The 22,828-nt window shown below is 34.7% G+C and overlaps 3 protein-coding genes across 4 annotated transcripts; all 3 read right to left on the bottom strand.

Moving 5' to 3' along the window:
- Positions 1-2,138: 2,138 nt before the first annotated feature.
- Positions 2,139-4,571, bottom strand: LOC140815102 (GTP-binding nuclear protein Ran-A1-like). Its single transcript, XM_073174214.1, is given in 9 exon segments — positions 2,139-2,421; positions 2,619-2,696; positions 2,796-2,975; positions 3,069-3,158; positions 3,504-3,621; positions 3,714-3,725; positions 3,728-3,769; positions 4,228-4,297; positions 4,419-4,571. Coding segments are annotated over 9 exon segments (663 nt in total). The 5' UTR covers positions 4,422-4,571; the 3' UTR covers positions 2,139-2,351.
- A 1,727-nt stretch (positions 4,572-6,298) lies between these two features.
- LOC140814845 (uncharacterized) lies at positions 6,299-8,977 on the bottom strand. Its single transcript, XM_073173940.1, has 5 exons — positions 8,870-8,977; positions 8,569-8,702; positions 8,286-8,364; positions 8,105-8,188; positions 6,299-6,847 (listed from the first exon to the last, which is right to left on the bottom strand). The coding sequence occupies exons 2-5, from the start codon at positions 8,695-8,697 to the stop codon at positions 6,519-6,521; spliced, it is 621 nt and encodes a 206-aa protein (XP_073030041.1). The 5' UTR covers positions 8,698-8,702; positions 8,870-8,977; the 3' UTR covers positions 6,299-6,518.
- A 1,231-nt stretch (positions 8,978-10,208) lies between these two features.
- LOC140813774 (3-ketoacyl-CoA synthase 11-like) lies at positions 10,209-12,725 on the bottom strand. 2 transcript variants are annotated; one of them, XM_073172488.1, is made up of 2 exons: positions 12,562-12,725; positions 10,209-12,026 (listed from the first exon to the last, which is right to left on the bottom strand). In XM_073172488.1, the coding sequence occupies exon 2, from the start codon at positions 12,005-12,007 to the stop codon at positions 10,472-10,474; it is 1,536 nt and encodes a 511-aa protein (XP_073028589.1). In that variant the 5' UTR covers positions 12,008-12,026; positions 12,562-12,725; the 3' UTR covers positions 10,209-10,471. The 2 variants fall into 2 exon arrangements, with proteins under 2 accessions (XP_073028589.1, XP_073028590.1); XM_073172489.1 differs by having other exon boundaries at positions 10,209-12,024; positions 12,558-12,675.
- Positions 12,726-22,828: the final 10,103 nt, after the last annotated feature.

The raw sequence follows: 22,828 nt of genomic DNA, 5'->3' as shown, positions 1-22,828 counted from the left end.
TTTAGTTTTATTAATTTTCATTTTTTTTAGTAGATCACCTCAACCATAATGATCTTAGCTATTCATATGTCAACTGTTGCATTTGAATATGTTTTTAGCAATAGTAAAAGAATAGTTGGTCATCATCTTAGTAGACTCAATCCAACGACTTTGGAGGCATTGATGTGCTCGTGAAGATGGTTGTGGGGTAACGTGAAAAGTAAATAAATCATAGTTTTATTTTGTTATTGTACTTTCATTTTGATTTTTTTACCGTACTTTCTCTCTTTAAATTATATTTTTTTCAATTTGAAATTACAAGTTTATTTTTTCAATATACTTTCTCTATTTAATTTTATAGTTAATTCTTCAAGTAGTTTACCAACTTGTCTCACCATTCTTGATGAAGAGAAAAATGATCCCGAAGAATGTGTCTGAAATATTGTCTACTCATTGATTTTATATTAATCTGTTTAAATTATGTTATGTCTTATTTTTGGGGATGTCAATATTTTTTTGGAGATCTAGTAACTTTTTTTTTATGTAATTCTTTATGTCGTGAAAATACTTTGTTTGTTATTATTAATTGTGATCGAAGACATGAATTAATTTTCAACAATGTTATATTTAGATGCTTGTCTGTTTCATAATTCAGTCATGTGAGAAGAAATTTAATTTTTTATTTTAAAAAAATTCGGTCTCACGGGTCTACCCGGCCCCGTTTCGTATTGGAGGTGGGGTAGGGTCCGAAGAATATTTAACCAGAGTGGGGCGGATAATGGGTCAAAGTTTTTTCCATAGGGAGGGTCTTGGGTTTAGCCAAACTCGCCTCATACCCGCCTCATTGACATTTCTAACTGTAAAGTTCAGACCATATGGTGGGCGGATCTAATGGTAGGCGGGTTGGATCTCAGATTTGGCCAAGCCTGCCCCGAAGCCGACCTGTTGTCACTTGACTTATTTGATAAAATGAAGAAAGAGGAGATTAAAGGTGGCGTGGAAATTTACACGGCTTTTTTAGATAGATTACTAAAGGAAGGAAATATCATTCTCGTTTCAGAATTCTATCAAGAAATGATAATCAAGAATATTCATCTGGATGTTCACATACTCGATTCTTGATACTTGATAGAGGTCTCACTCCTGATGATGCAACTCATGATCTTCATCATGTATACATACATCGACATTGACACTAGTTGACTTAAGCTGTAAATCGGCTGCTTGGTGAATTGATCAAACTCTATTGCTAAGTTAATTGAATCATGCATATATATCGGCCAGGTTTGCATATTGCCGAATAATCTTATATTCTCATTGTTTATTTGGAATCTTTCAAATGACCACTAAATCTATTGTATTTACTTTTACGAAAGATAATAATGTGATTCATGGTAGAATAACGTCGAAGAAGTATTTTCAAAAAGTACCATTGACTTTAGAATTGGAAGACAATATATCTAGAAAAAGCGTAGAAATTTTGGTGGCCGAAAGCGTAGACAAATGCCGAAGAAGTATTATTTCACGATAAGCATGTTATTGATGGTATGAAAGATTAGGATGAACACAATTTTTTTTGTATATTTTTAAAAAATGCAAGGATTTGGTGTATATTTGATTGTTGGATTTATATTGGTATTTTTTTTAAAAAAAATACCAGGATTTGGTATATAGTTTATTGTTGGATTTATGTCGATAACTATCTTTTAATATATACATATATATATTGATTTGTAAATTATACTTGTCTTATCCATATAACCAACATAAATTAATCTATATATATATATATATTTAAATTTAACACATTTATTAAATATTTTACAAACATATAATATAAATTACTCATTTATTACGTTACACATATAATTCATGTTTGCTAGTAATTATTAATATCAACAAATACAAATGAACACACGAGATTTACGATTCACTGGAGTGGTGAAAAATATAAGCAAAGTAGTGAAAATTTGAGGAAATAATTTTATTTATCCAAAATGGACAAAAAAATATTATCACCCATGAAATTTAAAAAGGATCGAATTGTGCGAGCCTAACCACCTCATAAGGCATTGATAAAAGAAGCAACTGCCAAATAATAGTTATTATTTTTTTTTTGTGATTTCAATTTCATTACCCATTCAACAGAAATATAAATCCAACCGCCAAATGAAAGCTCACAAGTATGAAATTGATTCCAGAAGCAAATTGGAGGAAACACGGAAATGGGGGAGTATTAAGAAAACAGAAACATCCCATATGACCTAAACATACAGATAAAATTTAGATAAAAATACTAGCCAGAAGCAGGAGATTCAGGTCATCCAACATCAACATATAGTATTCAAGAACTACAAGTTCCCAAAAATATTTTAGTCAAAATTCTCATCATCATCATCGGGAAGCGGCTGACTGGCAGCTGCAACAAGTTCCGCTTCATGCCTGCAAAATCAAAGGGGAATAGGTTGCAGACAAGGAGTGGAAATGCAATGAATTGGTTGTGATCAATGGGTAAGAACAGGTTAAGCAGGTCAGCACATTCCTATTGTTTATGTCATCCGTTTGTGTTGTGTTTCATGTGCCTAGTAAAATAGGATGTGTGTGCATGGTGAGTATTTCTACAGTCAACAGACACTTACTGTCGCTGCACATCCAAATCAATTTGTACTTCAGGAGGAGCAAGAGCCGGAGACTCCACAAAATGTAAAGTAGCATCACTGCAACCAGAGAAACGGTTGGAATGGACACAAAAACGCTATAAAAAGAAGAAGAAACAGTGTAACCATGAAAATTTTAATAGTGGTGAACATACTTACCCAGCAAGTTTCCTGGCAAGGTACAAGAAAGGCTTCTCGAAGTTGTAATTACTCTTAGCTGATATTTCATAGTATTGCAAGTTCTTCTTCCGATGGAAAGTAACCTGCTTTGCCTTTACCTGCCTATTCTTGACATCCACCTTATTCCCACAAAGCACAATTGGGATATTTTCACAAACCCTGAAATTGGCGAAAAGATTCAGACACATGACAATGTCAAGCTTGTAACTTAACTCCAAGGATGTTAAAAAAATATTAACAGTATGCACATACCTGCAAAGATCACGGTGCCATGTAGGGACGTTTTTATAGGTCAACCGGGCTGTTACGTCAAACATAATGATGGCACATTGTCCATGGATGCTGTAGTGATTGAAAATCAATATCAGATAACTTTTGTGGGATAACAGTTCATAATATACCAGCTTAGCGTACATATGAACTATATACCGACACCAATCCACTGATAGATTCTTAACAAAATGTGTAATATATTATGGTGTTTATAATGGTGCTCACTTATGGTATCAGAAAATATCATACAAAACTAGCACTTTTACAGAAGATGCAAACCCATAGAATTAAAGAGTTGAAGCAGTATTTCAAACAGATAACAGGGCAAAAATTCAGCACCATAAGTGAACATCAATCATTGCTGCATTGAGATTTCCATCAACAAAATAACAGGTGCCAATAAAAATCACTTACTAGTATCCATCCCTAAGGCCACCAAATTTCTCCTGGCCGGCTGTGTCCCAACAATAAAATCTAATTTTCCCACAGTTTGTGAAGAAATCCAATGGATGAACTTCAACACCAATGGTGGCTGCAAAAAAACCAGTACCTCTTCATAAAACATCCATACTAAAAAAACCAGAAAACTAGTTTTCAAGTAAAGATCTCAACAAACAATCTTACGCTCGTATTTTTCTCAAATTCACCGGTAAGATGCCTTTTCACAAATGTGGTTTTTCCTGCAACAAAAAAAGTAACTCAGTTGTTTGTTTATATAGCATCAGTGTTTGGGACTAAAAATAAAACTAAGTTGAACTCAGAAAGAGAAAGGCTCCAACAGATGAAAAATGCTATCAGAATTCGGGGGGTGGTTTCGAGTAAAACAATCAAATGTCTTTCAAATTAAATGCAATGGAGTAAATACAATTGTTTCCAACCAAGACGTTGATCTCTGGTTTCAACCAGTCACCAGACTCAAGAAAAGGGGAAACAAAAATTGTAAATAAGCTTTGAAATGAAAAAAGGATCTATCTTTGCCCTAAAAAAAGCGAAGATTAAAACTTTAAATCTTGCAACCTTAAACGAAGCAAATGTAAAGTAAAATCCGCAAAAAAAAAAAAAAGCAGGAGTGGCGAAGAAAGTTTCGAATTCAGCAACAATTCCAAGTCGTAAGACTTAAACCAGAATTAAAGATTACCAGTGCCACCATCACCAACTATTACAAGCTTGAAGTTGGGGTAATCTACTGTCTGTTGATTCGGCAACGCCTAAAAAACCCAGAAACATAGTAATTTTATCAACAAAAAAAAAAAGAAAACACAAAAAATCGAAGAAAATAACAATTAAAATCCGAAAAAACAAAATTAAATCACGGAACAGAATGCTTACCATTTGGTTATAGCAACCTTAATCGAGAGAGAGAGATGGAGAGATTTGCTTTGATTATTTTCGTATTGATTTGGGTTTTTGAATTTGAGCTGAGTTGAGTAGCTTTGGGCCAACGCGATTATCTGGACCGTTGGATCAAATATCGGAGCGGGCTCACGTAACTGTCACGTGACTGGCTCCCCCCTGGATTTTGAAATACAACAATAAATACGAAAATACTTAAAGACACTTGAATAAAATAATATTTAGAAAGTATAAACAATATAGTTAATAAAAAAGGAATAATTTTTTGTACAAAAAACTTAAATAATTGTTATCTTAAATTGCTCACCCTAATTACTAATTAATTAATAATAGATATACTAAAATAATGAGAGGTAAAGATGTAAATATAAAATAAAATATACTATGTGTCAAAAAAAAGACAAAAACTTGTGTGAGACGGTCTCACGGGTCGTATTTGTGAGACGGATCTCTTATTTGGATTATCCATGAAAAAGTATTACGTTTTATGCTAAGAGTATTACTTTTTATTGTGAATATGGGTAGGGTTGACCCGTCTCACAGATTAAGATCCGTGAGACGGTCTCACATGAGACTCACTCCAAAAAAAAATTAGGATAGTCGTTAAAATATGCTGATAAAAACCACTTAAATGATTATATAATAATTTTTCAAAAGAAACTCAAACAACAACTTGAAATTATGTTATTATAGCCCCTAATCTTGAAATATTAGGGATCACAATTATTGGCTCGTCTTGACTACTACTATTAGAAATACAACAAATCTCATAAAATAAAACAAATTAATCATCCCAATATTATTCATTATATTTTTTATCCATATTTAAGAAAGGGAGTAAAATCCCAATAAATTTAAGTATCAATATCATATTTCTGCAATATTTCAATTGAATTATATCTTATCTAACATGTATGTATTCATATACAGGCATGTGCTTTTTGCTAGCAAACATTTAAAAAAAAGTCAAATTGTGACAATATAAATCCAATTGGCAAATGGAAAGTCCACAAGTATGAACTATTGTTTCCAGAAGCAGAGGTAACACTGAAATGGGAGATCATGACTATAAATTATATATTTGGAATTCTATAATATCTTTGTAAGATACTATCCAAAAAGATATATATGTCTTTGTTGAACTAATTCAGCAATTTATTTCATCAAAGGAACTATAAAAATTGTATAAAAAAAAGTAAGCAATTTGTGTCATAACAATGTGTTTGAGTTGGTGAAGTAGATGAACGTTTGACAAATGACCAGTAGTTCTATTATTCCTACTAACATCTTCTTAGACGAGCTTGTCATAAATGACTTGCTCAATATGGTTTATCTGACTAACGAGTTTGCAGGTTATTACATGAGTGCGAAAATTTACCCAATGTGTTCTAATGATGGTGACTCGGATTCTCACGTCTCAAAAAACTAACCAATTCGTGAATCATATTTTGAACAATAAATGAGGTTTTAAACTATTGATTATCTTGGGTAAAAAAAACGACTGATTATCTCATCTATCTAATAAAAACAAACAATAAGAAGAAAATGAGAAAAAAAGCTATTTGTAAATGCATAATTCAAAACATTACATAAGTATAACGAAATATTTATATTTTGTCAATTTTAGTATTTTTCATCGTGAACACTATTATGCCACTTAATCACCAAAAAGACAAAGACAACATGAATATATAAAATCACAAAAAGACAAGCATAAATGGCCAGAAAATTCCTTTAGAAATCCTCAATATCGAATCAGAATGTCGGAAGTGCCTGGTTTCATTCACGACCATAAGAATTGCCATTGGCTTCCAGAATACTCACATCTCCAATGAGAGATATAAGATTGCAGGGTGTTGAGAGAAACAACATGAATTTCACTGTCCTTTTCCCTATCATGCAGGTATGTAGTTTCAACATTTGTTGTGCTAAGCAAGTGACTCGTTGGGGTCGAATCGTTACGTGAAACAAAAATTGCAAATTAGCAGATCTTCACTAAAATCCACCATGTTCAACAAAATCAATTATAAATTCAAAATTTTGCAAACGGTGTAGGGTATACAAGGTATATATAGCTCAGCTCTCAGTTTTCCTTTTCTTCTTTGGTTTTCTTTCCTCAGAATGCTCCATAGAACCTGTAGATGTAACGACACTGTTTCCCTTGGCTGAATCCTGAGTTGTAGTACTCTTGGTTCTGCCACTCTGAGTGCTAGTAGCTTCACCACTCATTGTAAGAGGATTTTTCGGTTTAATACTACGAGTTGGAGTAGCCGAGGGGCGACCCGACAAGGTTGACGTGGCCATGGAAGACCTCTGAGACTGGCTTAATTTGAGATTATTTCGTTTTTTTAACTCAACAGGGTCTGGGTAATGAATCAAAGAAACCCTTCTGGAAATCTTCCCGGCTGCATACAAACAGCAATTCACGTTGAATAATTGTCTTGAGAACAATATATGTTTAACTAAGATCACACTTTACAATATATAATCAAGAATAAAATTGCAAGTACGCGAGAGGACACATTTGATATATTATTTCATAAATATCTACGAACCTGTTTATCACCCCCGAGGACAATCTTTCTCTAAAAACTTATATTACAAACTAAGGCAAATTTCAACTAGGAGAATTATTAGGAAAACAGAGGAAAGTATGCTCAATGATCTTGTCTAGACATGTCATTATCACAAGATGTGCTCAATAGGGTTGAAACAATCAGATCAGTGCATAAACGAGGTAGATTATTAAATCCTACAGTTGAAAAATAACAAAATACCAGATGGACCACATACATTGATGCTGTTGGTCGTTATTTAATAAAGATTGCATTTTTCAAAAAATGTTTTAAGCCAAAATCCTTTTTTTTGGGACAAAAGTGCTTTTGCTTAAAAAAGGAGTTTGGCTTTCTTTTGTTTTTGTTTTTGATTTTTGCAAATAAAGATAGTCCTTAAACAAGGGAGAAGCAAAAAGCCAGAAAAAATGTAGTTTTCAGCCCTTAAGGAGGTGTCCAAGTGGGTAGAGCAGATGAGCGATTGACCAATGATCATGGTTCGATTCTCCCTAATCAACACCTTCTTGGACAAACCTGTAGCACATTATTTGCCCGCGGTTTACCAAGCCAGCTAGGTTTGCAGACTATCGCGTTAACACCAAAATTTTTCCAGTGCACATCCAAAAATAGCGACTACGGATTTTATCGTTATAAAAAATTTGTAGTTTTTTCAACTTCAGATTCAGATTCTCATTAAAAAAAAACTTTTTCACTCTTTTACCCAAAAATAAATCACTTTTACTTCTATTTTCATGAAACACTGCTTGAGAGGTGTTTTTGTGGTCAGACTAACCAAAAGCTATAATCTTGCTTGTGTTAGATTACTCTTTAAATGCTATAAAAATATGGAATCGCTTAATTTTGCAGAAAAAAGATCACATACTCTTAGATCAGAATATTCGTGTCTCCTTCCTTTACCACAAAGTTTGATGAGTTCTGGTCATAATATAAATACATACATACGATCACTTCGTTCTACATGTACAGAGAAAGGCGAAACCAGAACTGGCAATTCATGTCCAATAATCACAACAAAGCCTTAATGAATACTAGCAACTAGGCAGTACAAATAAAACCAACTGCAATGACAATCAAAATATAAATGCCTACCTACTTTTGCCTCTGCAGTGGAAGATAAGAAAACTACAGGTTCCGGACCTTGGGATTTCAAACTAACTACGTCATATGATTTTCCTGACAGAACAAATCCATGGGTAAAGGGTAAAGCAGTTAATACACAAATACAATAGAATGAACACCAGCAAGCACAATAGAGTCGAAACAAGATTACCGGATGAGCACTCGAAACTCCCTATACGACCATCACCATTGAGTTTCAACGATACTTCTCTCCCATCAAAATCAGGAGACTGAAATCAATAAAAAGTCAATAAAATTACACATAAGTCATACCACTAAGGAAGCAATCAATAATCAAATTTCTTCCAAAAGAGCTCCCATCCTGTAGCTCATTTGGAGTCTGAATTACAGACACAACCTGCTTGATCCAAAGGAAAGACACATGAAACAGAATTTTGAATGCTGCAAAGCTTCAAATTTACATGAAATCATACTTGATTAATAGGCCACTGAATAAGCCAGAGTTCAGTCGAGTCTGTTACATCGAGATCAACGAGCGGAACCTTTTTATCCTCCACAAACTCTTCCGGGGGCTGGTACACATTCCCCGCGGATACATCCATTGCCTCTACAAAAATAAATACAAAAATTGAGGTTATAAAATAGAAGGTTTGTCAAATTGAATCAAGAAAATATAAGAGCAAAATGCAAGAAAAAACGAAATCTTTCCAACTTAAATACAAAAAAAAAAAATATAGCGACACAAGAATAAGCAATTTCCAAACGGTTTCTCACTTTTGTGCTCAGAAGAATTGCAATTCAGAATACTATTTTTGAGACAATTTGATGACAGTTTGCGTATTGAGTGCCCTAATAAAGCCCTAATTTTGTAATACCGTTGGATCAAAAGTTGGAGCGGGCTCACGATTGGAAAACGCTGGCTTCCGGACATTAAAGGCCCACCGTAGTTGTTTGTATTTGGGCAATAGTCTTTTTTTTTTATTTAATGAATGAATGAATTTTGATTTTAAAAAAATATTCCAATAAATCAAAATTCTATACATTTATTTAATGAATGTATTTTGATTAAATAATTTAATTATTTTTTATAACATGTTAAAACAAACTTATACTAAAGTTCTAATTAATGTCCATAATATATAATTCATGATGACACTATTTACTGTAAAGTTATAAAATATAATATTATATATAAAAATGATATTTTATTTAATATTTTAGATAGTATGCTGAACTAAATATATGAAAGTATCATAAAACCCAAATCATAATTGAAATTAAATAAACTAACACGATCAATGCATATATTTAAATATATTTTATATTTTTAATATACATCAGATTCATATTAAATTTAAAAAATAAATAAAAAAAATCACATTTATTTGTGTATTTATTTGTTATCTGTTTCTAAATATTTAATGTAATTGATGAAAACATTAATACTAATACCGATAAACATTTCATCTCATGAAAGTTTGAATAATTACTTAAAATATAAATAAACTATATTGATTATAAATCATATAATTAAAAAACAAAATATCAATTTAAAAAGTTTGAACGTCTTTCTTAAATACAACATTTGTCGTTGAATTTTTCTATTTGCTACCACTATCACGTATAAAAAAATTTAGACTCATTGGAGGAGCACAACTCATTGTTATTGTCTTCTATTTACATCTTCTTTCATTATTCTTCTATTATCTTTATATTTCTTAGTTTTGGGTTTTCAGATACATATTTATTGTTTTTAAGGAGAGTTGACATTTTTTATTTTCTGGTTTTCAGTTTTCCGAGACGAGTTTTATTTATTAGATCTACCAAGAAAAGTCGATAGTCATCTTCGATTTAAGATTTTTCTCGAACTAAAGAAACTAAATCAATCTATCATTTGACGGATATTTTTACTTGTGTACAATACATTTATTTTCTTTATTCCAAACATCGTACCGACCTGCACGAAAGGCGTAACGATATGACCATTGTGTCAGAGAACGATCAATATCTAATTTTACATAATGAACCAAGACACAAAAAAGGTATTATTATATAGGTTGCTATAAATTACAATGTCTCGAGTTTGAGATCCGGTGAAACCATCTTCCTTAAGTACATGAGAAAAAGATATCCAATTATAATATATGCGTGCGAAAATTTTAAACTCAATTCATCGAACAAGTATGTATTACATGACCAAATTAGCTCATCTGATTCCGAGGGCCAAGCAATAAACTTGTTAACTAAATTCATCTAAGTTGAACTACAAATAATACTTTAGGCTTTGCAATGGCAACAGCAGAATGTTCAGAACGAATAAATAGACAAGAAAGCAAGAAGGTGGAAGGTGACTGCAGCTTGAGCAAACCAGAAAAATTAGATAGATGACATCTTAGGAACCTCGACAGGAAACTGGTGGATTTCGTCCATCCAAGGACTCTTTTCCTTTGCTGGATTTATGGTCCTGAGAGCTTTCCACACTGCACTGTTGCATTTAAATCCAGAACCGAAGGCTATTTGCCACGCCCTGTCTCCCCTCTTGATCCTTCCTTTGGCTTCTGAGTAGGCCAACTCGTACCAAAGAGAACTGCTAGAGGTGTTACCGAATCGGTACAGAGTCATCCTTGAAGGCTCCATGTGCCAGTCGGAAAGCTGAAGGTTTTTCTCGAGTTCATCCAGTACAGCCCTTCCACCAGCATGTATGCAGAAATGCTCGAATGCAAGCTTGAAATCTGGGATATAAGGTTTAAGCTTCATCTTGAATAGCTTTTTCCCCACCAAAGTTGAGAAGAAGAGCAACTGCTCAGACATCGGTAGCACGAGAGGACCTAATGTTGTGATGTTGGTTTTCAAGGCATCACCTGCCACTGCCATCAAATCCTTCGACAAAGAAACTCCAACTTTCGCATTGGGATCCTCCATTTGAGTGACACAAGAAAAACATTTGTCATCCGATCCTTTGTGGGTGCGGACTGTGTGGACCAATCTATACTTGGACCGCCAGCGATCTGATCTTTTGTTTGACAGCAAAATGGCAGCCCCTCCCATTCTGAAGAGACAGTTGGAAACGAGCATAGATCTCTCGTTTCCGAAATACCAATTCAGGGTAATGTTCTCCATGCTGATCACTAGAGCATAAGTATTGGGATGGACCTGGAGCAGATCCTTAGCAAGATCAATCGAGATTAATCCAGCGCTGCAACCCATCCCGCCAAGATTGTAACTAACTATGTTTCCCCTGAGCTTGTAATGGTTAACAATCATAGCAGACAAAGACGGCGTCGGATTGAAAAGACTGCAATTCACAATCAAAATTCCAATGTCCTTCGGCTTCATAGAGGTTTTGGCCAGAAGCTCATCAATAGCGCCAAACATTACAGTTTCAGCTTCTTTCCTTGCTTCCGCCATACATGGATTAGGCGGAACCCTCAATACAGCCTCAGGGAGATAAGTCGACTCTCCAAGCCCAGACCTCTCAAGAATTTTCCTTTGGAATTCAAGATTCCCCTCAGTAAAAGCACCAGTCAACCCCGATCTCTCCATGAAAATCTTCCTGGTACATTTCCTATCGTCATCCGGCTTATAACAAGAGAAGTTCACAAGATACACTGGTCGAGGACGTGTGAGGAAATAGACGGTCGATAGAAAAACCAAGAGGGCCGAGCACACGATCACGGATATGAGATTGAATCTCAAATGGTCCCAGAGAACGTAGAGGTCTTGGAGAGAAAACATGGACAATTGGGCAAAAATAACAACCACCAAAGGGGTCAAAAACAGGAACATTCCATGGGTTATGAGGTAATGGTATCCAAGCTTCACATACTTCAATTTCACCGACTGTTTAAAATCCGGAAGCTTGCGAGAAGAAGAGGGTGGAACCAAGGGAGTGCTTGCCTCTGATTCACTCATTTTCAATATCTATGAAACTCTGTTGACAGAAAAATTTAACAAGACTCATATATGACAAACTTGAGATCTTGAAACTAATACAAATGTAAACCACAAAACTCAACAAAGAACCAAATTCAAGCAATAGCTAACTCCACTATAGAGTTACAAAAAGAGTTAGTTTTCGACAGGGATCGATACTTCAAATTTCAGGGAAACCACATGTTTAATTTCAAGGTAATCCACGCTTAGTCCCTATTAATTCACCTTCCATTACTACATTTTCTGGATCTCGGGAGCCGAATAGGAAGTATTTCTGCTCAGATAAAGTCAGATTTATCAAGAAAAATCATTACAAAAAACCGAATCTTTTTCAAAAGAATATACATATATCAATTATGCATCATCTTGCATAATAAAATCAAACACCCGCGTCACCGAAATGAACAAACAAACAAACAAAAACGACCGAAGTTCGGATACATGCACCAAATTTCATGCCGAAAAATGCATACAAAAATAGAAAAGATGGCTGAACTTTTAATCGAAACAGCGGCAGATCATAAAGGACGAACCTTTTTCGATTAAGGTGAAGAAAATTCACGTTTGAAACTATGATTCGAGTGTGTGTGTGTGGGAGGGAGAGAGGAATTTGATTCCGAGAGAATTGAGGGGACTGCGTCAATAATATACAACCAAATGCTGGGCTGTGGTGGGGCCAATATGAACTGTGAACAATTAACATCTCAATTCCTTGCTCCAAAATATTTTTTCAAATTTTATATTTTATTTCATGCAGGCATAATTATTTTTGAAATTTCACTTGAATAGTAAATAAAATACACCAAACGTTAACGTTCTCTTGTTTTATCATCGATGTTCATCACTCATTCTAATTTTTAGAAAGATGATATATCTTAGTTATATATAATTTTTTTTGTTTTTATTTTTAAGATTGTTAGCCATATTGTATCAATATTAAGTCTCTTGTGAGACACGAATATTTATCTGTGAGACGAGTCAACCATACGGATATTCACAATAAAAAGTAATATCCTTAGCATAAAAATAATATTTTTTCATGGATTACCCAAATAAGAGATTCGTCTCACAAAATACGACCTATCACACCGTTTCACACAATTTTTTGTCTTATATCAAACAATATAGACAAATTTATTGCAATAAATTATTCATAAAATAATTCTTATAATTTTTTTTTTCAAAGATTGGATGTATATATGATTGTTTTCTTATTGTTAAGAAACCATCATGGTCACCAAAATTAATTGATTCTCATTTAACATCGATTAATTTTGACTCGGATGTGATTAGTTAGTCAACTACGCAACTTGCTTTAATTAATGGAAGATCGGATTGATAATCTTTCTCTATCATTTTGTTTGGTCCAAAATAGTTGTATTTGTTCAAACCAATTCAATTTCTATCAAACATAAATAGAATGAGTAATAAATTAATATTCCATCCCACCCATTTAGTATTCATATACTATAATTTATTATTCTGCGACATATCATCTCTTCATTAATGTTGTATTTCATTTCATGTAAAAGTTTTCATTTTATTTCGAAATGCAATTAAAATAATGAATCTCGGATAATAAATCATAAAAAATAATTAGGTCTCTTGTGAGACGGTCTTACGAATCTTTATTTGTGATACAGATCAGCTCTACCAATATTCTCAATAAAAAGTAATATTTTTCATGGATGACTCAAATAAGAGATATTTTTCATAAAATATGACTCGTGAAATCGTTTCACACAAGTTTTTTTTTTCTAAAAAGAATAATTTATTTGTAATAAATTAGTAGGAAGCAGCTGGCCAGAAATGGAAATCACCAAAAACACAAGGAATGTTGAAAAGTCAAGGGGTCGCCAAGTCGACCAAATTCGAAATAATTAAAAAAAAATCCAATATTTTATTATTTTTGTCCTTTCCCTCATTCAATTATGACACGTTATTATTTTAGAAAAATATAATCATAACACCTTTTATCTAAGTAGCAATCAGTTTGTTAAAAAAATATGTAATTTCTTATGTCTGTAAAAAAAAAAATAGATGATTGATTATTTACAAACTACATACAGTATGTCCACTTGGTAATCCTCGAGCTTAATGTGAGCCCATAAACTCTATACGATATGTTCAGCTGAGAAAAACTCAATTCGAGTGAGTGGCCTCAATTGGAGTGTGAGATCCTCCAAGAGGAGAGGACGAACGGATGAGCTTGAGGGAAGGTTCGGGCCATGAGAATTAATGGCGGTTTTTCGTTTGAGAGAAAAATTATTGGAAATGCAACCAAAGTCTCGTTTGAGGTTATATTAAAGATACCACAACTACTACCATCGAAATCTTCACCACTACACTAAAAACGTTATTCAACATGGATTATTGTATTAGTCATTTCTAATTACGACTAACCTAATACAATTTTTATATCCAAACCTAAAATATTTTAATGGCAAGGAATCTTGCCAAATAAACTTTTTCTTTGACTATTCAGTAAAAAAAATGACACGAAATAAACTATGTAATAATAGATTCAATATGACACATACATATACAATTGACATCTATCATGATCTAAAAATAATTTGAGTAAGCCGTCTGTGAGACTAGGCTCACAGATTTATACTCATGGGACGAATCAAATCGAATCGATCTTTTGTCTTGAATGAAAAATAATAATGTTAATATAACAATGTTTTTTCATGAGTCGACTATAACAAATGATATCTTTTACAAATTAACGATTCATCATATTTTCCAAAGCAAGCAAGACATGACGACCAAGTATCATAATCAAACTAAGTTGAAAGAGAAAACGACCCCCCTTGCATTAAACACGCAACGGATCTGACATTTAGTTCCTCCACAAAATCAAAAGAAAAAAGCTAGCATCACTCGAAGCCACACATCGGTAGCAGCCTTCGTTACTCCACATTTGCCCTGCACTTACAAGGAAGACAAAAACTTGTGTGAAATGATCTTACGAGTCGTTGTGAGACATATCTCTTATTTAGGCCATCCATAAAAAAACATTACTTTTTATGCTAAGAATATTACTTTTTATTGTAAATATCGATATGATTGACTCGTCTCACAGGTAAAGATTCATGAGAAATATCGATATGATTGACTCGTCTCACAGGTAAAGATTCGTGAAACCGTCTCACAAAAGATCTACTATACAAGTAAAATAAAAAGGTCATATAATATTACTTAAAAAAAAAATCCTAGCATCATCGAACAAACAATTATCAAGTTTGGTTGGTTACTGTTGAGCAAATTCGGATCTTACAATTGAAGACTACAAGACCAATCATAGATTATCGAATCTTGTTTGTAAAACCTCGCTTGAAAATATATTATGTTGTATTTAATTTCACAGGCACCATTCTTATATTCTAATATTTGATTTACGTACTAATGATTAATAATTTAATATATAAGAAATATATGGTTTCTGTACAAATCTATAGCTTTCGTTGGCCCTTTTGGATTAAGTAATGAGATTCCTCCTGGATAAAACTCTAATCCACAAAAAATATTTTCTTTTTCCCAAAAATTTTGTCCCAACTTTCATCATTCAACCATAACATAATGTTAATGAGTAGGGCTTGATCTAACTGATCTACGTCTTTGATACAGATCGACTTGTTCCACACTTGGAGTAAAAAATAATAATTTTGATATAATACCCAAGAATTATGTCCATAGTAATTATAATAAAAAAATCAATTAATTATATCAATATACATACATAGATTACTTCTCAAAGTAGTTATAAGTGATATCTGTCCATTTTTCATATACACTGGCACCATATCGACACTTCCTTTCACTTGTTCTTCCCTATAATAGCATCATTTCATAAAAAAAAGAACAATTCGGTAGAAAAAAGGGAGGGAAAAAAGTGAGAAAGTGAGAAAAATCCTTGAAAATTAGTAAACCGTGTCAAAAAAATTCTGCACAAATTACCTAAACTTTCTATCTCACCCAAAAACAAGTTGGTGCAGAAGATGTAGCAAAATCTTTCACAGATTTGAGCCAAAAAAATAAAAAACTGTGATAATATTTAAATATATCCACCCATAAATCACCATTTTTAGGTTGCATGTTCATGCACTTTACTGCTTTATTTAGGTTTCAGTTATATCATAGATGTTGTTCCTTGTATTGTGTAGAGTCCATGCATGTTGTTCAATTGGTCGGAACGTCACCGGAAGCACCATTTTTCATGTGACAAATTTGCTAGTCATACTGTTTTGAAAATTCAAATTTTGAGCAAAATACGTTTTTTTTTTCTCGGAAAACTTTGTATACATAAGTTTTATAGATCTTGAAAAATTAAGTCCACCCTGAAAGTTCCGGCCGGCCGCGCGTGGTGTCTAAAGCACGGTCACAAGCCTCAGATTTACTGTGTTTTGTTGGGCTTTTCCTTCATCACGTGTCATCATACTTAGCTTGTTCAAATTTAAACAGTACTATTTGTGAGATGATTTGGGGATCGGAAATCTTTTGACACAAGCAGGAGGTTTGAATTTAGTAAGGATGTCAGATCATATGCTATATAGTTGTTTTTCTTTACAAACCTCTTGTCTTTGGATTTCTGCTGAGTGGTTGAGGAGCTACTGAATAAAAATTATATAGGCTCTAATTTTGCTTGGAAAAAAAAAGGTTTGAAAATGTTCAAATTTGTCTTGAAATCGATAATTTCAAATACAAATTGAATATTTTCAAGTCACATTTGCACCCCTATAAATCATAAGCTATTCATCCTTTCTCTTTTCAGCCAGTATCATTGGCCATTTCAATGTTGTAATCGAGGACAAATATAATGTATTATTATCCGATTCACACGAATTTGGAATTGCTATAATTTATTTGAGTCGGGTCTCAATTCTTATTTATCACAATATTTGAAGGAAAGAACATAGATTACTAGAATTGTATATAAATGCTTTTTCTTTTGCCTGATGCAATTGTTTTCCTTAATCAGAACCTTTCTTTCTTACTGATTACAACTCTTTTTTTAATTATGTTCACCACGGGGTGTGCCTAATGATGGTTTATATATATTGTGTTTTGCCACGATATCAACGAAATACTCGATTTTGTTGTTTCAGAATGTTTCAATTTGCTTGGAAGTTGACAAAAAGTACGTATGCATAAAAAAATTTAAAGTCTTTTAAGAATTGATCTTGGCCTGCCTTAGCTCATTAGTTTGTGTTAAATTTGTTCTAGTTGTGAGCTGTTTTTTTATTATTATTAAAATGCATTAATACAAACTTGTTGTTTGTACCTGGTAGTGCCCTTCTCAAAATTCTGAAAATAAGACAGCAACAACAACGATTCTTCAAGTCGAGGCAAGGATAAATCCTTTATCCGCAAGACGACATTGCCCGTATACAAGTGCTTTACGTTAACGGCAATCGTCCCTAAGATACAACGACTCCTTTCTAGAGTAGTAGCACAACAAACTCTAGACTTCGACGAACAAAAAATGCAATCGCTTTCAAGTGAGTAAAACATAATTCTGCAGCAAGATGGGAAGGAATTTGATGCAAGCAAAAGTGTTTAAATGAATGCAAGTGAGGGATATTTATAGAGTATCAAAGATCATCTCGAGTGGGCACAATCTTTCGCACAAAGGTGCAAGCTTTGGGTGAACAGACATGTGATTTCGGTGAAGGAACGCTTCCGCACAGCAAGGCGCGCACGTCCGCGCGAGAACTGGCACGGCCGCGCGCCCTGTTCTGTCCGCGCCCACTGAAAAACAGTGTGTCGTGCGCGGCTGCGCGACATCATGCGCGGCCGCGCGTTGCCTTCTGTTCGCGGGCACATGAATGCGCGCATCTGCGCATGAACACGCGCAAGGGCGCATTGGCTTCTGTTTTCGGACACCAACAAAACTTATTCCATTTTATTCACATTTCTCTAACAATCCCCCACATGAATGAAATATATATGCATGTATGCAGATCCACTTGAAAGTTCTTTTGAACTATTATTGCATCGGGAAAGGTAGCTTTTGGCTTTGAACCTTCCGTAGTAAAATACTATCGGATTTACTAGTTGCTTGGTGACGTGATGTTTTGAACCATTCAACCGTTTGTGTAAACCAAGTCAACAGCATTTACACAACAATAGCTCTAACATATTTTGTTCTCATGTTGTGTCCGTTTCGGCCCTGGACCATATCTTAGATTCATAAGCGTTCTTGAAGCGGCCATCACTTTGCACTTATATAGATGATCTCCTATCAAGAGTATCCTGCCATACTCTACCTCTTAGGTATAGGAATCATTAAAATAAATTAACCTCACCACATGTCGCAGGTACATTTTACTTGGACGTTTTAGAAATGAGCCTTCATTGTTTCCAAGTGTTCAACCAATATTTATAACTTAGTTTTCCCATTGAACCAAGGTTATGGGATCTCCAATTCACAAGGTTGGGTTACCGCTATAAACATTTTTATTTTGTGGCTTTCAAGCTCATTCCCCTTATTAGCTTGTACAATTGATCTCGATTTATACCTTTAGTAAACGGATCCGCTAGGTTTTCCTTTGATTTCACATATTCAACAGAAATAACCCCATTTGAGATCAATTGTCTTATGGTATTATGTCTTCGACGAATATGTCGAGACTTACCATTGTACATACTGCTTTGTGTTCTTCCTATTGCTGATTGACTGTCACAATGAATAACAATAGAAGACACTGGTTTATTTCAACAAGGAATATCTTCTAGGAAGTTTCTTAGCCACTCGGCTTCTTCTCCTGCTTTGTCTAAAGCAATAAACTCGGATTCCATCGTGGATCGAGCTATACACGTTTGCCTAGAAGATTTCCATGACACCGCTCCTCCACCAATTGTGAACACATATCCACTTGTGGACTTGGAGTCTTTTGTGTCAGATATCCAATTTGCATCACAGTATCCTTCCAATACTGCTGGATATTTCGTATATACCAATCCAAAGTTCATGGTGTATTTTAAATATCCAAGCACTCTCGTCAAGGCTTTCCAATGATCCTTATTTGGATTGCTTGTAAACCTACTTAACTTGTTTACGGAATATGCAAGATCTGGTCGGGTACAATTAGTCAAGTACATTAGACTACCGATTATCCTTGAATATTCTAGTTGATCAATAGGTTCTCCTCGATTCTTTGCTAAATGAACACCATCCAAATCTAAAGGTGTTCTTGCCGAAGGATTGTCAAGTGCCTTGAACCTTTCAAGAACCTTTTCAACATAATGAGTTTGTGATAATATAATTCCTTCAGAATTCCTAGAGATTTTAATCCCTAATATTATATCACATAATCCCAAGTCTTTCATATCAAAATGTTTTTTCAACATTTTCTTAGTATTCATGATCAACTCATGATCATTTCCCATGATTAACATGTCATCTACATAAAGGCAAACAATTACATATACATTTTCATTTCCTTTAATGTAGACGCACTTGTCACACTCATTGATTTTGAAACCATTTGATATCATTGTGGTATCAAATTTTTCATGCCACTGTTTAGGTGCTTGTTTGAGTCCGTATAGGGACTTGACAAGTTTACACACCTTTTTCTCTTGTCCGGGTACAACAAACCCCTCGGGTTGTTCCATATAGATTTCTTCTTCCAATACTCCATTTTGAAAGGCTGTTTTAACATCCATTTGATGAATCTCAAGGTCATGCAGCGATGCAATGGCTATGAGAACACGAATGGATGTGATTCTCGTAACTGGAGAGTATGTGTCAAAGAAATCATATCCCTCTTGTTGTCTAAACCCTTTGGCAACCAATCGAGCTTTATACTTATCTATAGATCCATCTTCTTTGTATTTCCTTTTAAGGATCCATTTGCATCCTAAAGGTTTACAACCCGGAGGAAGATCAACTAACTCCCATGTGTGGTTGTACATTATGGAATCTATTTCACTTTTGATTGCTTCTTTCCAGAAAGGAGCTTCTGGATTTGATAGAGCCTCTTGAATAGTTCTTGGTTCATTATCTAACATGTATGTTAGAAAATCGGGACCAAATGACTTTTCAACTCTTGCTCTCTTACTACGCCTTATATCTTCATTGCTTTGAACGGGTGCAATCGAAGTTTCATAAGGTCTTTTGTTTAGACAGGATTCTTTCTTTCCTTTACAAGGAAACATATTTTCAAATAATACGGCGTTCCTTGATTCAATTATCGTTCCCTCACTGATATCAGGAACTTCAGATTTGTGCACTAAGAAGCGATATGCACTACTATTAGTTGCATATCCAATGAAGATGCAGTCGATTGTTTTAGGCCCAATCTTAACTTGTTTTGGCTTTGGTATTTCTACTTTAGCCAAACAATCCCACACTTTGAGGTATTTGTAAGATGGTTTACGCTTTTTCCATTTCTCATATGGAGTCTCATTGTTTCCTTTGAGTGGTATTTTATGGAGAATGTAGTTTGCTGAGAGAATCGCTTCCCCCCACAAGTTTTGGGGTAAGCCTGAGTTTATCAACAACGCATTCATCATCTCCTTAAGAGTACGATTCTTGCGTTCCGCTACTCCGTTTGATTGAGGTGAGTATGGAGCTGTAGTTTGATGAGTTATGCCATTGTTTATGCAAAGTTCTTCAAACGGAGCAACATACTCTCCACCTCGATCACTTCTTATCATTTTGATCTTTGAACTGAGTTGATACTCTACTTCATTCTTATACGTTTTGAATGTTTCTATTGCTTCATCTTTGCTTTTCCATAAATAGACATAGCAAAACCTTGTGCAATCATCAATGAATGTTATGAAATACTTCTTGCCGCCTCGAGTTTGAACATATTTCAAATCACATATATCAGTATGGATTAACTCAAGCGGCGTAGTACTTCTCGTTACCGAATGGAAAGGGACCTTTGCCATTTTTGCTTCAACACAGATCTCACACTTGTGTTGTGGATCCTTTTTAAATGTAGGTATTACATTTTGGTTTGCAAGTCTTTGCAACGTGTTAAAGTTAACATGTCCCAATCTTTCATGCCATAAATTTGGACTTTCAATAAAGTACGCAAAATTTATAACTTTATTCTTCGCCTCTTGGCGGATAACATTCATTACATTCATCTTGAAGAGCCCATTATCTTGGTACCCTTTGCCTATAAAAACACCACTCTTGGTTAACACAAATTTGTCCGATTCGAACACAAGCCTAAAACCGGCCTTACTCAACAAAGAACCAGAAACCAAGTTCTTCCGATGTCCGGCACATGCAGTACATTCTTGAGCGTTACTTCTTTGCCTGAAGTCATCTTCAGCACTACTTCTCCAACTCCTACGACATCAGACGTTGTAGAGTTTCCCATAAATAGTTTCCTTTCACTGTTGGGAGAGTAGGATGAGAACATCTCCTTCTCGGTACAAATGTGGCTAGTAGATCCGGTGTCTATCCACCACTCTCTTGGATTGTCCACCAAGTTGGCTTCAAATACAACAGCAGATAAATCAAGTTGCGACATATCAATTGGTACATACCGTTCTTCGACGACATTTGCTTGCCTTTGTTTCTGCTTTGCATTGTCTTTCTTTGGAAGACGACAATCTTTTGCCATGTGATTCGGCTTGCCACAATTGAAGCAATTCCCTTTGAACTTCTTTGCTTTTCCTTGTTTCTTGTCATCGTTCGGTCGCTTTCTCTTGTGACTAGTACTTGATTCCGCTAGATTTGCTTTAGCTTCAAATTCCATCGCCCTTTTATATGACTTGGCTTCACAGTTTCGGTTGTCTTCCTCGATTCTAAGTCTCACGATTAGATCTTTGAGTTTCACCTCCTTACGTTTATGTGTAAGATAGTTTTTGAAGTCCTTCCACATAGGCGGCAACTTCTCGATTAGTGCTGCTACTTGGAATGGCTCGTTCAATAACATTCCCTCAGAAAGCAAGTCATGAAGGATAATCTGAAATTCCTGCACTTGGCTAATCACGGTTTTGGAGTCGGTCATTTTGAAGTCTAAAAATTTTCCAACAACAAACTTCTTGATGCCCGCATCCTCCGTCTTGTACTTCTTCTCCAAGGAATCCCACAATTCCTTTGCAATTTTGACTGAACAATAGACACTGTAAAGTGTGTCATCAAGTCCATTTAAGATGTAATTTCTGCATAGAAAATCGCTGTGGTTCCACGCTTCCACAGCGTTTCTTCGTTGTGTGTCGGTATCATCTTCCACAACTGTAGGTGGATCCTCATTCAGAAACCGAGACAGACTCAAGGTAGTGAGATAGAACAGCATTTTCTGTTGCCAACGTTTGAAGTCGGCGCCGGTGAATTTCGATGGCTTTTCACCATGAGCGGGAGCAGTGACCATAGGAGTGAATGATGTGCTTGACATTTTCAGAATTCAGAGATGTAGAACACGAAATATCGTCTTGCGATTGTTGTTTGTACCTGGTAGTGCCCTTCTCAAAATTCTGAAAATAAGACAGCAACAGCAACGATTCTTCAAGTCGAGGCAAGGATAAATCCTTTATCCGCAAGACGATAATGCCCGTATACAAGTGCTTTACGTTAACGGCAATCGTCCCTAAGATACAACGACTCCTTTCTAGAGAAGTAGCACAACAAACTCTAGACTTCGACGAACAAAAAATGCAATCGCTTTCAAGTGAGTAAAACAGAATTCTGCAGCAAGATGGGAAGGAATTTGATGCAAGTAAAAGTATTTAAATGAATGCAAGTGAGGGATATTTATAGAGTATCAAAGATCATCTCGAGTGGGCACAATATTTCGCACAAAGGTGCAAGCTTTGGGTGAACAGACA

Source organism: Primulina eburnea, chromosome 15, assembly GCF_022965805.1.
Source record: "Primulina eburnea isolate SZY01 chromosome 15, ASM2296580v1, whole genome shotgun sequence".
Lineage (NCBI taxonomy): Eukaryota > Viridiplantae > Streptophyta > Magnoliopsida > Lamiales > Gesneriaceae > Primulina > Primulina eburnea.
The sequence above is the reverse complement of the archived record's forward strand: the minus strand, read 5'-3'. Positions and strand labels throughout refer to the sequence as shown.